The sequence below is a fragment of the Loxodonta africana genome, chromosome 17, assembly GCF_030014295.1.
Source record: "Loxodonta africana isolate mLoxAfr1 chromosome 17, mLoxAfr1.hap2, whole genome shotgun sequence".
Taxonomy (NCBI): Eukaryota; Metazoa; Chordata; class Mammalia; order Proboscidea; family Elephantidae; genus Loxodonta; species Loxodonta africana.
Genome location: NC_087358.1, coordinates 29,218,344 through 29,233,805, shown reverse-complemented (window position 1 = coordinate 29,233,805; position 15,462 = coordinate 29,218,344). Strand labels below are relative to the sequence as shown.

The following is a 15,462-nucleotide window of genomic DNA, read 5'->3' as shown; positions in this document are numbered from 1 at the left end:
GTTATGTGGGCTATGGTAACCATACATAGGCAGGTGCTTTACAAGCAGAAAATAAGGTGGGAAGGAAGAATGATGCTGGCTATACGTTGAGCCCTGGGCCTTGTCCACAGCATAACCCAGGAATCAGAAAATCATAACTTGTTTTTATAACACCTTAAAGGAATTAAGCAACATTGATCCTGAGAAAGGAAATGGTCAGTATTCTTTGCCCACCTAGGGCAGTGTGATTTGTTTAAGACAAGTCGTGAAGGACTATGGCAGGGACAATAGGGTCCTGGCTGCTGGATCCAGTACTGACCAAATGTACCTCCTTGGTGCTTACTGGTCATTGCACACATCCTTCTTAGGGTGCTCTTCACAGTGTGCTGTAAAGACCCATATCTCTCTCCCCATTGATCAAGACCAGAAACTATCTCACTCATCTTTTTGTATACAGCTCCTAATTCAGTGCCTGGTACATTGTATGCACTCAAAACATCAATTGATTGAATAAATTAATTGATGGCTTGATTCAGCTAATTGCATGTTGTCTGACATTGATGACAGTAAATGCCCTGGGCATCTGTTTCTTCATCTGTAAAATAAGTAGGTTGAAATCGTTAAACTCAGATACTTCGAGATACTTCATGTCATGTATTCATTATCACAGACCATGTGACTTGGTCAATGCCATTGAAAAATGTGTCTCAGTTAACCATGAAACTGTTACATGTAAATTTGGAGAATCATTGTTGTATCCTTCCCCTACCCCATTTTTGTTTTAGATCCTTATTGGACGGCAGCATGTCAAATCTCACCATGAGAAAAACGACTCCCACAGGACATGGTAATGTATATGAGGTTTCTCTTACTCAGAAAACTTAAAAATCTGGGAAAAAAACGATGAAAAGGTCCTAATTCTTTAATATAGATTTTGACTGTTTAGAAGCAATAGTCTAATTTAATTAGCATTTCTAATGTTAGGCCTGAGGAAAAAGTAAGAGTGCTACAACTTTTAGCTATGTAATTGTAATTCAAAGTTTTTTTTTTTTTTTTTAGTCAACAAAAATGCGCTTTTTGGGTGTTTGTGTTAGGGGATGGGTTCTTTGCTTCTGGCTCCCACAGGGTCAAAGAAGTATATAAGTTACTTGTAATCCAGTGCACCATGACTTATTGACTATTATTTACTAAGTACTTTAAAAACAGCCCCGTGAGTACTTCTGGGACCTTCTTATTGAGTAAAATGGCCAACCCAGTAAGCCCTGGCTGGGTTTATCTCAGCCTCTGGTTCCACATTCCTGGAGCTGGACAGGGCCCATGATCTGTGCTGGCAGTTTCATTGGGCACCTGAGGAGTTCTGTATGTTATCGCTGATGACTGGATATGGATTTGTTCTTTCTTGTCAGTGAGCCCTACTTTGAATTAGTACTGAGCTTGGCAGCCTAGAATACTGATGCTGGCCAATCAGATGTGACTCTGAAGATGCTCAAGTCAAGGAACCCACACCCCATTCCATGATACTGCATCTCTCCATTTCTCACGTTTCTTTTGACAGATAAGAGTGCCGCTCAAGGAACCATGCTGAGGCAACAGGGCTCTCACGAAGTAAACAAAAAAAGGACTTTCTTACAGGATAACAGCTGGATAAAGAAACATCCCGAAGAGGAAAAGTAAGGGGGTGTAGAGGGTGGGTGGGTGGATGCGTATAGAGTACCATCTGACAAGCAAATACCTTCCTTCTAACACACTTGGTTGTGCTGCCCAATGTTTGGCAAAGTATAGTAAGAGAGCACTGATTACACTAAATTTTCAAAAATACCTCTCCCATTTTTAATATCCTACATATTTAAGAGAATGTGTGTCAGTAGTGAGAAAGAGCAGTATTTCAAGGTTTTTGCCTAGAATAGATGTTTGTGCTTACTTGGTAAACTGAAAACATGAGTTTCCAGTTTCTAAAAACGTAGCACTTAATCCATGGTAAGAAAATTACTGAAGCATGTACTGTAGAAATTTGCTGTTGCTGTTTTAGGTGCTGTCAAGTCAATTTTTGACTCATAGTGACCCCATGTGACAGAGTAGAACTGCCTCATAGGGTTTTCTAGGCTGTGATCTTTATGGGAGCAGATCACCAGGTCTTTCTCTCATGGAGCAGCTGGGTGGGTTTGAACCATCAACCTTTCAGTTAGTAGGTGAGCACTTAACTATTGCGCCATGAGGGTTCCTTCTTAGCAGAAATAAATGCTTACTAATATGATTCCAAATTTATACATTTAATAGTAATTTCTCTAAAATTTCTATATGCACAAATCAAATTGAACACATGGATATAAGTTCCCAGGCCACTCTAGTCCCAAGTGGCCAGATACCCCCTGCTATAGAGTGAATCTGACTCCTAGTTACCCTACAGGACAGAGTAGAATTTCCCCCACAGGGTTTCCAAGGCTGTAAATCTTTAAGGAAGCAGACTGCCACATCTTTCTCCTACGGAGCAGCTGGTAGGTTTGAACCACTGACCCTTCCATTAGTACCTGAGCACTTTAACCACTGTGACCATCACGGCTCATCATATACCTCTAGGTATTGGAAGTTTGGTCAATGTGGTGGCATTATTTTGTAAGGGAAGACTTTTGCTACAAAGAAAGTTTTGTCTGCGTGATACGAGCATTGGTTATACTATCTATGTGCTGAAATATCCTGAAAACTATGGCTACATTGCCAATATAGGTTTACAAGAGATGTGTGTCCAACTCGAGTAAATAATTATTATATGTTATATGTTTACATATGCATACATTTCCTGATTTTCTCTTATGTGTCCGGTTTGATGCTAGGTACTTTAACAACCCAACACTAAATATCACAACAACCATTCAAAGTAGGTATTATAGCCTCATTTTACAGAAGAGGAATCTGAGGCTCAGAGAAGTTACGTAACTTTTCCAATGGCACACAGCTAGTAAGTGGTGGAGTTGAGATTTTAACATGGCCAATCTTTTTCCATGATTCCATTTTCTCAACTGGGGGCAATTTTTCCCTTCAGCGGACATTTGGCAATATTTGGAAATATTTTTGGTTGACACATCTGGGGAGCTATCCTTCCATCTAGTGGGTAGAGGCAAGGATGCTGCTAAAACCAGAACAAACCTGATGCTGCTAAACATCCTTAGATGCACTGGACAGCCCCCACAGCAAAGAATTAACCAGGCCAAAATGTCCATAGTGCTGAGGCGGAGAAACCCTGCATTACTTTCTACAAAACTGTCCGTATAGGGTTATTTGAGGAACATACTTGTGACTGTTAAATAAAAATGTATATATTAAAACTCCTGCTTATATTAAATGTTACTATTTTAAGGGAATATCAGGGTAGGTAGAGAATCACACTAACTTATGGAGTTTGCACTGTTGTTGTTGTTAGGTTCTGTCGAGTTGGTTTCAACTCATAGAATGTGACAGAGTAGAACTGTCCTATAGGATTTTCTTGGCTGTGATCTTTCTGGGAGCAGCTCACCAGGTCTTTCTCCCATGGAGCCTCTGGGCAAGTTCGAACCGCCAACTTTTTGGTTAGCACCCAAGTGCTTAACAGTTATATCACCAAGGCTCTTTTGGAGTTAACATTATTGGCAATTATTCACTTTTATGAAGTAATACTTATTGCTTCTGTCAGAGCCCAATATAGCATTTCTGTATCTCCGTAGTGTTAGAGTGATGTCAAATGCAGGTATAAATTTTGGATTGTGAGTATTTACACAACGGGTGAAGATAAGGATGTCTAAGACAAATAAGAGTGGTTAGGAGTGAGAGTTTTGTGCCAGGCATGCCTCCTTAAAAGGCCCAGGGAAGCCAGCTAGGATGGCACGGCAGCTGCTGAATGGGGGAAAATTGGCCCTGGTGCTTCCTGCACTCCCACTGGCTCAGCTCTGGGCTGTGTGTTATGGTTTCTATCCCTCAGGGAAGAAGGCTGCCTGGTGCCTGCCACTCTCTCACGAGTTTCAGGAAGGGCTACCTAGTGAGATGGAAAAAGTTCCCTTGGGATCTTTCAAGGCATGTATTTGCTGGCATTTAGTTTCCTGTTAATCTTTTTTTCTAATTGTCTACTACAGTTCTTTTAGAGCTTTATTAAAAAATGGTTACAGAGTGTTGAGTAACGTTCGTAGAGCAGAACTGTGGGAAACGTGGTATTTCAGGTTTGGTTGGGTCGACATGAAAATATTCAGGTACTTGCTCTCTGCCTTGGCTCAAATCCAAAGGCTCTACTACATGTTTTGACATTTCCTGAAATTGCCTGTGCTTTCAGATTCGTTGTACAAAGTGAGAAAGACATGCTTTGGGATTCTATGTATTAGATTTTACGTACATTGTCTTCCCTGCCTAATTTATAGTGTTACTTTAAGGACAAATGGGGTACACTATGTATTTTCATAGTTCAAAATAGGCTATGTCTCCTGGGAATGATCAGTCTCCTTTTATACGAATACTGGTATGTATTTCCCTGATGTGTGTCAGAGAAACTGTCGAGTACATCAAATAAAAATGTCCAGACATAATGGACCTCATTAAATTTAATATATATTGGTAGAAAGCTTTTTCCAGTAGAAAAAGACCCTTCGAACATATACAAAGGTCCCTGGGTGGTGCAAATGGTTTGCACTAGACTACTAGCCTAAAGGTTGGTGGTTCAAACCCACTGTAGAAGAAAGTCCTAGTGATCTGCTTTAGTAACGATTACAACCAAGAAAACCGTATGGAGCAGTTCTATTCTGTAACACATGGGGTCGCCATGAGTCAGAATCACCTCGATAGCAACAGGATAATATATAAAAAGTAGATAGCCTCATGTTCCCACACCCTGATTAAAAAAAAAAAAAAAAACAAACAGACTCATTCCATTGTTGAATCATGTAGAAATCTCATGGGATAAATTAGAATAACCATCATTTGTACTGACATACTTGTTTCTTTTGTGCCCTGCTTTGTCAAGTGGTGACTGATTAAAATAAACAGTTGTGTTTGTATGCTTGCACTAAAGTGAATTAACCTTGTCAGAAGTTATGAGCTCCTTGCCTTTTTCATTTGTTCTGCACTTACCAAATACTGTTCTCACTTCTTATGTGACATGATTTGTTATTTCTCTGCAGAGATGAAAATTATGGTAGGGTGGTGCTCAACCGGCATAACTCCCATGATGCCTTGGACAGGTGGGTGTTTCAGACATGTTACGTCACTGGTAGAAACACAGACAGAAATGGTAGTTTTAGGAGGAGACTTGTTCAAAACTGAATATTTGTGGCTAGCTTAAGGCTTCCTCTGACCTGGTCACTTTAAGAAGAGTCTCTGACATCATTAGGGGTATCCACAGGGCAAACTCTGCTCCTCCTGATTGCTGCTCCCAGAACTATTGTGACAGCAGGAAGGGGCTCTCATAAGAACGTGACCAGATGTCTCTGAATCTTAGAGAGAGCAACACTAAAATACAAAAATAACAATTCCAGAATTGACTTGCTTTATGAGACAGTGCATTTCTTTCTAAAAATTCCTGGGCTTGTGGGAAAACACTAAATGAATTAAGCCACCCCATGGCAAACAGACCGACAAACGTGAATTACTAGCAACACAATGTTGTAAATAATCTAAACTTGATCAAATAAATAGATAATATTCTTATTAAAACACATTTACGTTCACAAACACACACACACAGCCGCACCCATCAGAAGACACAAGTTTTATCTCATCCTGTAGCCTGTCTCTGTCACTAGGAGGTAATTAGTACAAGAGCAGGATTGTTTTTCATTGTGTAGACTTCAAAAAGTTAAGGAGACACCTTGAATATGTCTACTTTGGAAACTGTGAATTTCTCTAAATCCTTTTAAACCTATTTATAAGTTTGACTAGTTCTAGGAGCCCTGGTTGCACAGTGGTTAAGAGCTCAGCTGCTAACCAAGAGGTCGCAGTTCGAATCCACCAGCTGCTCCTTGGAAACCCTATGGGGCAGTTCTACTCTGTCCTACAGGGTTTCTATGAGTCGGAATCCACTCAACAGCAATAGATTTGGTTTGGTTTGATTTAAGGGTACTGGGTTTGCAAACCAATACACAAAGTTCAAACCAAATCTGTTGCTGTTGAGTCAGTTCCAATTCATAGCGACCCTATAGGACAGAGCAGAATGGCCCTATAGGATTTCCAAGGCTATAATCTTTAAGGGACTGGGCTGCCACATCTCTCTCATGGAGTGGCTTGTGGATTCCAACCGCTGACCTTTCAATTAGTAACCGAGCATTTAACCTGTGCCACCAGGGCTCTTTCTACCCAAAGTAGCCATTTACCATTCCTAATATTTAATACCAGGTTTAATTCACTGAATTCCGGGATCCAGAGGACACTTTATCTGTGCCCTCTCCTTGCTGTTGCTGGGTGCCATGGAGTCAATTCTGACTCAGAACAATCCTGTAGGAGAGAGTAGAATTGCCCCATAGGGCTTCCTAGGCTGTAATCTTTATGGAAGCAAATCATCAGGTCTTTTCTCCCATGGAGCTGCTGGTGGCTTAGCAGCTGAGCATTTAACTGTTGCACCACCAGGCTTCCTTGCCCTCACGTTAGTCCTCATGCTTATAAAGATTATAGACTTCTCAGTTGTCCCCCATTGTCTTGGTCCTCTAGTGCTGCTATAACAGACATACCACAAGTGGGTGGCTTTAACAAAGAAAAATTTATTTCTTCACAGTAAAGTAGGCTGAAAGTCTAAATTCAGTGTGTCAGCTTCCGGGGGGAGGCTTTCTTTCTCTGTCAGTCTTCTCATCAATCTTCTCCCAGACTAGGAGTGTCTCTTCTCGGGGGCCCTGGATCCAAAGGATGCATTCTGCTCTGGGCACTGCTTTCTTGGTGGTACGAGGTCCTCCTCTCTGCTCACTTTCCTTTCCCTTTTATCTCTTGAGAGATAAAAGGTGGTGTAGGCCACACCCCAGGGAAACTCCCTTTACACTGGATTAGGAAGGTGACCTAGGTAAGGGTGTTACAATCCCACCCTAATCCTCTTTAACGTAAAATTACAATCACAAAATGGAAGACAACCACACAGTACTGGGAATCATGGCCTAACCAGGTTGACACATATTTTGGGGGATACAATTTAACCCACATCACCTATCTTACCAAAAATAAAGGAGGCCTAGTCATTTTAGTGCCAGGGGAATTTGCTTCGTTTATTTTATCTACCTTTCTCTAGAATTTTTAAAGAGCATGCATACTCGTTTTGAAATGTGGAAATGAAAACCATAGCTTTATATTCTAAGAGTACATGTAAAGTATTTTAGTATGTTGTCATTATGTGCCATCAAGTCAGTTTTGACTCATAAGACCCCATGTGACAGAGCAGAACTTCCCCATAGAGTTTTCTAGGCTGTAATCTTTACGGGAACAGATCACCAGGTCTTTTTTCCACAGAACCGCTGGGTTGGTTTGAACCACCAACTTTTCAGTTAACCATTTGCACTACCCAGGAACTCCATGATGGTGAAATATACCATGATTTCACTCTGGGATTTGATTAAAAATTTGGGGAGTTGCATTTAGTATTTTTCTTTACATTTTTCTTGCTTACCCCAGAGCTGTTCCCTCTGTTTGAAAATGTTACTATTTATCCTCCAAGGTGCACTTCAAACTACACCTCATCCACAAAGCCTTTCCTGATTCTAACACCTGGAAATAAGCTTTCCCAACTTAGAAGTTCCTGTGCTCTCCCTGAATTTGATCTGTCTCCTTCAAATATACTCTAAAATGCAAGCACAGTAAATCATAAAGTAATTTCCTAAATAGCTTGCTTTCCTGTATCACAGGGTTACAGGGTTATATGAGGTATTAAATAGGCTTTGTTTTTTCCGTTTTATCAGTCTCATCAAGATATGTCACTGCTTTGATTATTATGATCCTTAGTCTTGAGTCTCCTATCCTCCTTTCCCTTATTTCTTGTCCTCTTTCTTCTTTCTTCCTCCCTCTCCTCTACCCTTTTTGCTCGTTTTTTTTCCTCTCCCTTCTTGCCGTCCTTCTGTCCTAGCTTTGTTTCTCCTCATCTCCTGACTACCTCCATCCTTTCTCTCTGTCCCATTTTCTTCTTTTAATTTTTCCCAGATTTTCTTGTTTCTTCTTTTCCTTTCTTTCCTCTCTTCCTTCTGCTAGCAGTTTTCTTTTTCAACCCTGTCCACGGTGCTGAATTTCAAATAAAGCAATTAAGTACTTAGCCCATTGTGCTGCCTTATGGCACTGCTAAAACTCTGCAAAAAAAAGAAAGCTGATTAGAAGGGATTGAGAAGTTTCTATTATGTAGAAATTCACAACACTGACAAGAGTACATATTAGTTATTAACCATTTTGCATGTTGTGTTGTTTGTTTTACATATCCTTATCCCCAATTTGAGTGTGTCATATTGTACTTAGGAGTGATTGGAGCCAGGGAAGAATCCCTTAGTAGGGTGAGGAGTTAGGTTTTCCATAATTTATTCTACCCAAGTCAAAACTTTGGAGAATTTGGGTGCTCAAAGTCTCTCTTTTCTTGGTAACATGTACATTTTCTACTTTGGTTGGTAAACATTTTGTCAAATGCATGATAGGTCTTATAAACTATTTATCTGCTAATGTACTTGTCTTTTGGTTATTATTATTATTTTTTGGCTACAGGAAAACAAATGAGAGAGAAGAGCCAAAGGCCACAATTAGCCGGTACAAATCTGATGATACTTTAGACAGGTAAGGTATTTTGAACCATCTAAGCAGAATCTATAACATATGTTGAATCCCATTTCTTGTAAAGCTATGAGATATTCTAATGTTTTCCAGTTTAAACACTGAACCATTGATATTTTATCTCAAGATAGATGTGACATGAGGACTGAATCATTTCCTTCTTCCAAACTCACAAAATCTTGACTAGATGGACTATTCCTCTCATATCCTGATAAGAGTAGATTGATATAAAAAATTCTGAGAGAAACTGGTATAACTATAGCGGACATGCATGGAATCTGTCAGTTCAATTTAAAATTGAGAGTGTAATTATTTTTGTGAAGATGAATAGCTTTTGGCTCTTCCATCCTGATGGTGAAAGAATAGCAGCTTCTGTCCAATTACTTTATGGAAATACTGTAAATTTTAATAACACAATAGTTTTGACACACCCAGGATAAAGGCATTAGCTCATTACTTTAGAAACGGAAACTACTCTCTTGGCACTAGAGTAACCATTTGGCTTATAGAATGAGTCCTTTATGTTGTGCTTGTTGTTAGTTCTCGCTTAGAGGGTCCGGGCTCATCTCTGCAGAAAAAACGGCGACACCTCCATTCAGGCTAAAGTGTACATACCACAAATCACATTTTTATTTTAGAACTGTTAGAGATGCTTAATGAGCATAAGTAAAGAGCAAAGTTAACAATTTTAATTGGAGTCAAGACACAATGGACACCTGAGGCCAGCAATGGTTGAGCTCACTCCCTACAGCTAAAGACGTGCTGCTGTTGTAGATAAAAACGGCACCTGCTAGACTTTCAGCAGCTATCCTGATACTTAATCTATTATATTCCATATTTAGATCGTGTCAGTGTTTGTTAATATTGCAAATGTATATACATCTGCACTATTCATAGGTTTTCAAGTCATTCTCCCTAAAAGAAGACAGTCAGCATTGGTATCCCTGAAGGATCAGCCTCTCCTTTTAATTATCATCCTGACAAACACGAGTTTGTGTAAGTGTATGTAAAAGATCTCCATCTCCACAGTAGGGCATGGAGGAGTCAAAATACCGCTGTCCATTCACCCCTGGCTTTGCAGGCTGTCCTAGTGAGCTCCTAAGTTGAGAAGAAAACCCTATTTTCAGGAATGAATTTAAAAGTGAGTTAATTAAGCCTCATGAAATGTGGATATGTGAGAGACCTAAGCTTTTGTAGATTGTCTGAAAGTTTATCTCAGGCCACTCAGGACAGAACCTTGGAATGTTAGAAGAGGACTAGGCCTCACAGGCAACCTAGCGGAGTCATTCTCAGCCTTGACTGTGCATTGGAACCACTGAGGGCCTTTCTGATCTTTACTGATGCCTTGGATCCACTAGCCCACAACCCCAGTACTCTGACATAATTATTCTGAAATGGGACTCGGGCAATTTTTTTTAAGTTGATGGAGTGATTCTAACATGTAGTCAAGATTCAGAACCACCAGTTTAACTCAAAATCTTTTCATACACTGGAAAACGGGGCCAGAGATTAAATGAATCATCTACGGACAGCTTCAGTGGCATGTTTGAGAGAAGTAACCTGAATAGCTTATTTCCAAGGGGGTCCTCTCTTCCATAGTAAGCTACATCTCTGTACATGTAGAAACAGAAGAAAGAAAGAGAAAGCACAGGAGTCAGTAAAGAAAGACAAGCCCAATTAGCAGGAGTAGAAATTTCAAAGACAGGCTACCCCAAAATTCGAGATATGAAATAATTTTAAAAGGAAGATGGTCAAATATCCACAGTGTGTGTGAGTGGTGTGTGTGTGTGTGTATGCACACATGTACATAGTATAGATGAGTATGAGAAAAGTATCGAGTTTATATTTGAAGAGACTTAAATATATATGTAGGTAAAAACATGAGTATGCTAAAGAAGCGTAAGTAGGCAATAGTATATGTAGCACGCAAGTGAACACAGTATAGGTGGTGGTGTTCTGTACTGTCGAGTCGATACTGATTCATAGCAACCCTACTGCGCAGAGCAGAACTGCCCCTTAAGGTTTCCTAGGCTGTAAAAATCTTTTACACAGCATACTTTAACAATCCCAAATCCTAAGGGTTAAAAGGACTGAATTTAGAAAACCAAGGGAGACGCCTAGTGTTCGGAAGTGGAAGTACAACTTTTCCTTTGATTCTCTTTTTGAATACATTGTTTGGGTATTTCCTGCCTCCAAGGTTGCCTCCTATTGAAACAACCTATTTTGTGTCATAAGTTGACAGAAACTTAATTTCCCGGAGAAATACAAATTTCATCGGCCTAAACAATAATAAAATGATGAATGTATTGGAATGGTGCTTTAGAAATCTATTACCATCGACAGATCTCCACTGTCAAGCAAGAAATTGTGGGAAGTGAACAGTAATACTGTAAATTCTCTCTTTGCCACTCTTTAGTAGTGTGGCCAAGAGCGAATCATCCAATTTCTCTGAGACTTCACTTTTTCAGATCTATAAAATAAAAATAATTACACCTACCTCGTAGTACTGTTTTAAAGGGTAGAGGAATATACAGTTGGTCCTCCGTATCCGCGGGTTCCTCACCGCGAATTATTCAGCCAACATCCTAAGGAAAATACCCGGGGAGGCGGGGCGGGGGGGCAGTTAGTTTGTTGCTGATGTTTAGGCCTACGATGGTTGCATCTGTACTGAACACGTACAGACTTTTTTTTTTTCCATCATTATTCCCTCAACAATACAGTATAACAGCCATTTACATAGCATTTACATTGTATTAGGTATTGTAAGTAATTTAGAGTTGATTTAAAGTATGTAGGAAGTTGTGCTTAGGTTATTATATGCAAATACTATACTTTTTTAAATAAGGAACTTGAGCATTCTCAGATTTTGGCATCCACGGGGGTCCTGGTACCAATCCCCGGTGGATACCAAGGGAATGCTGTATATAAAATGACTGGCAAAGAGTGGTAGGTAGCTATTTTTATTATTAGATGTAATATTATTCATGTAGATTTATAGTGTAGAATTTTTATCAGCTTAATTTAACATCAAAGCTCACCTTTAAACCTTGAGAATATTTGATATTCTGTTTGTTTTTAACAAATTGTTGTTTTCAGCGTATCAGAATAGTATTTCAGAAGATTACTTTTATCTTATATGAGGGCCTCAGAGATAGCTATAAAGTCTGAATAGAGTTTTCAAGGAAAACTTAAGCCTGTCAGTCCTACCTATGATTGACTATGATTTACCAAAGGGCACTTTAAATAGCCCAGAGGGCTCAGTGGCAGTTAGTGCAGGTGTTATGTAATCATAGTGTTTGGCCTGATGATCTCCTCAGACTTGAAGTTTTTTGTACACAGATTCTAGGATTCTGTACACGTTACCACCTGTATTGTGAACAGTGTATAGAGAATGTGGAGCTCAGGAGTGTCCTAACCAGTTATTCATTTCCCCTTTCTGCATTCAAGAGTTAATGGTTTCTGGCATTATGCACTATAAGAAAAAGCTGTGTTTTAGGGCTGACTAATAGAAACTTGTTAGAGTTATTTACCCAATATTTTGTTTACAAATGGCAAAATGACATTTACAAATGGAAATTATTTCTACCATATAGCTATCATATTTTTTCCCACATGAGTTTTTTTTTTTTTTTTTTAAGAGAATCAAAGTGAGTGTCCGTCTTAGCAAGTAGGGTTTTTATGAAGACCTGTACTAAAGTAGAGAGTAAAAGTGGAAGTTTAGGAGAGCTATGGTAGACCCATGGAAACCTTGGTGGTGTAGTGGTTAAGAGCTATGGCTGCTAACCAAAAGGTTGGCAGTTTGAACCTACCAGGTGCTCCTTGGAAACCATATGGGACAGTTCCACTCTGTCCTACACGGTCGCTATGAGTTGGGATCTACTTGACGGCAATGGGTTTGGTTTTTGGTTTGGTATGGTAGACCCATAGTATGGAATCAACAGAAGGGGCTAGTCAGACTGTTTGTTTCCTGAGGGAAACTTTGGTATATTCTCGTGTCACGTAAGCCTGAAGGATGCTCCAGAAGATAGCACCAGGTATTAGGAAGAACCTTTCAGTCTGGTGTGAGGGAAGGAAGGAGAAGAATAGGTGCTGCAGTCTTGAGATTCCACCATTGTCACGGAGACTATTGTTGTTGTTAGTTGTTGTAGAGCCAACTCTGACTTAGGGTGGCCTTATGTATGAAGGATTCCTAATTTTTCTGACGCTAGGAACAGACAAACCCAGCTTTTCTAGATCTACCAGCCTTGATGAGACCTGAGATTAAAGACCTAATGGCCATTAGATAGATAACTGTCGTAGAGTTGGCTCTAACACATGGCGACCCCGGGTACAAAGAAGGAAATGTTGCCAAGTCTGGCATTATCCTCATGATTCCTGGCATGTTCCAGTTGGAACTATTAACTAAATGTATTAGTGAAAGTAAGCTAATTTGTCAGGGCAAAGTAACTATTTTAACAAGCTCCTTACTCCAAATCTCAGTGGTTTAACCCATAGAGGGTTATTGCTTGCTTTCACTAGAGTCCAATGTGATTGACTGGAGAAGTGGGGGGGGGGGGGCATCTTTGCTCCATGCTGTCACTCAGGGACCTAAGTTCCTTCTATGTTTTAATACTGCTATCTTTAGCCTGTTGGCACCAAAGCCACCATGAAAGGGGGACAACCAGCATGCAGGAGGGTGCTGGGGCTTTTATGATGGGTCTAGAAGTGGCATACCACATTTCTGTCCATATTCTTTAGCTTAGAATTCAATCTCATGATCCCAACCTAATTGCAAAGGAAGTTGAGAACTATAGTCTTTCTGTGTGCTCAGCAAGAAAATAGAATGGGTTTGACAAAAAACACAAAGCATTTTTTTTCTACCACGAAATGTTAAAAACATAGTTAAGCATTCCACTGATCCCTTTTACTGTCACTGATAAGATAATAAGGATTACAAAAACAGTTAATGATATCAGTGCTCAGAAAGGCAAACAGAAGAGCATACTTTTAGAAATTAAAACTGTGTAAAAATAGCCTCATCTTTTTTGTCTTAGCTTTTTTTTTTTTTTTACTATAAATTTTTCTAAAATGTAACACCTGAAAAACAGTGCTTGTTATTAAGGAAAGGTTACATGGCGTTGTTACTCTAGCATGGACAAGTTCTCAAAGGAGTTTAATAATCTAAATGTTTATCCAAATTTTTGTCTCATTTCTTTATAAAGGATCTCAGACAGAAAAGATGCTGCTAAAACACACAAGGCCAGTACCTTGGATAACCGACTAACCAATAGGTGTCGGTATGTACTAACTTGGGAAAACCTCAAGGGCAACATTTTTCTAAGCATAATTTATACTTAAACTGTTTCATTCCTGCTTAATATCTTTCTGTAACTTCTTATCCTCTATGTTTTTGATACTGAAATTCTGGAGTAAAAGCCTTTGTTCCTTGCTACAGGGCTAGAGAAAAACACAATCCTGGCTGGCTTAAAAAAATCAAAGCAGCTCCTAGTTTCATGTCATCATTCTAATCACATTTATATTTCTATTTAAATTCCCCTGGTGGCAAGATTATGAAATACATGTAAATGCAAATTTTGCATTCACATTGCTAAAGAAAATTATCGTACTCAACAAGTAAAAACATTGGACTTAAAAGATGCCAGATCTTCTGAAGGAAAACTATTCTTTTAGAATCTGATACAAGAGATTAAAAAGATCATAGATTCACCTTATCAAATTTATTTCTTCCTGCTCTCAAATAATGGCTAATTTTTAATAATAACTCTAAATTCATGGATAATTGCAGATAGATGCAAGTGTCAATTCTTCATCGCTGCTCAAACTTTTTTTTTCCTTACCAGAAGCCTGTCTGCATTTAGATCACCAGAATCAACAAAGTCATATGTACTTCTCTAACTGAAGTTACATTTTAAGAATAAAATGTGTATATATTTATAATATTTTATATGTGCTAATTCAATGGTATAAGCTGGAGGTGTATGACCTTCAGGCCAAAGTTTCACTGAAGCACAGCCACACCCACCCACTTAAAAAAAAAAAAAACTTAGATATTATCAATTTCTGCAGCACAGGAGCCTGGTGGTTAAGTGGTTAAACACTTGGCTGCTAATTGAAAGGTTGATGGTTTGAACCCAGCAGCTGTTCCCTGGGAGAAAGATGTGGCAGTCTGTTTTTGTAAAGCTTACAGCCTTGGAAACCCTATGGGGCAGTTCTACTCTGTCCTATAGGGTCACTATGAGTCGGAATCTCAATGGCAACAGGTTTTTTTTTTTTTTTCTTTTCAATCTTTTCAGCCAAGAACAGGTACTGAATTGGTCCGCAAAGCTTAAAACATTTACCGTCTGGAATTTTACAGAAAAAGTTTGCAGACCACTGCTCTAACCAAACCCCAAAACTTAGATCATTTTTTTTCCTTTTAATCTAGATGCTTTATTTTTTCTTACAGACTCCCGTTCACCATGGCAATAAACTCTTCCTTCCCTAAACTTCACCTCCCCAACCCCCAAACTCCTGCTTCAGGGAGTTCTGAAGTCATGGGTTTTTAACAATCTATATAAAAGAAATACATTTTTGAAACATAGAATATACTTCTGGCTGTTATAGGCAGACCCATTTAGGTAATTTTTAAATGTTTTTAGTTTTTTCCTTTGTGTGTACATATTAATTTTTCGCACTGGACCACATCTCTCAGTGGCTGAAACAGGCCAGGGTCACTTCCATTCTTTGAGGGTCTGAATATATTTA

At 39.2% G+C, this 15,462-nt stretch overlaps 1 protein-coding gene across 2 annotated transcripts in view; it reads left to right on the top strand.

Moving 5' to 3' along the window:
* SCEL (sciellin) overlaps positions 1-15,462 on the top strand; it is a 210,237-nt gene that overhangs the window by 109,171 nt on the left and 85,604 nt on the right. For both annotated transcript variants that reach the window (XM_064270007.1, XM_064270008.1), the window contains exons 2-6: positions 765-826; positions 1,535-1,649; positions 5,118-5,177; positions 8,653-8,721; positions 13,920-13,994. In XM_064270007.1, coding sequence (XP_064126077.1) covers positions 765-826; positions 1,535-1,649; positions 5,118-5,177; positions 8,653-8,721; positions 13,920-13,994 — 381 coding nt within the window. The remainder of the gene's footprint in view (positions 1-764; positions 827-1,534; positions 1,650-5,117; positions 5,178-8,652; positions 8,722-13,919; positions 13,995-15,462) is intronic.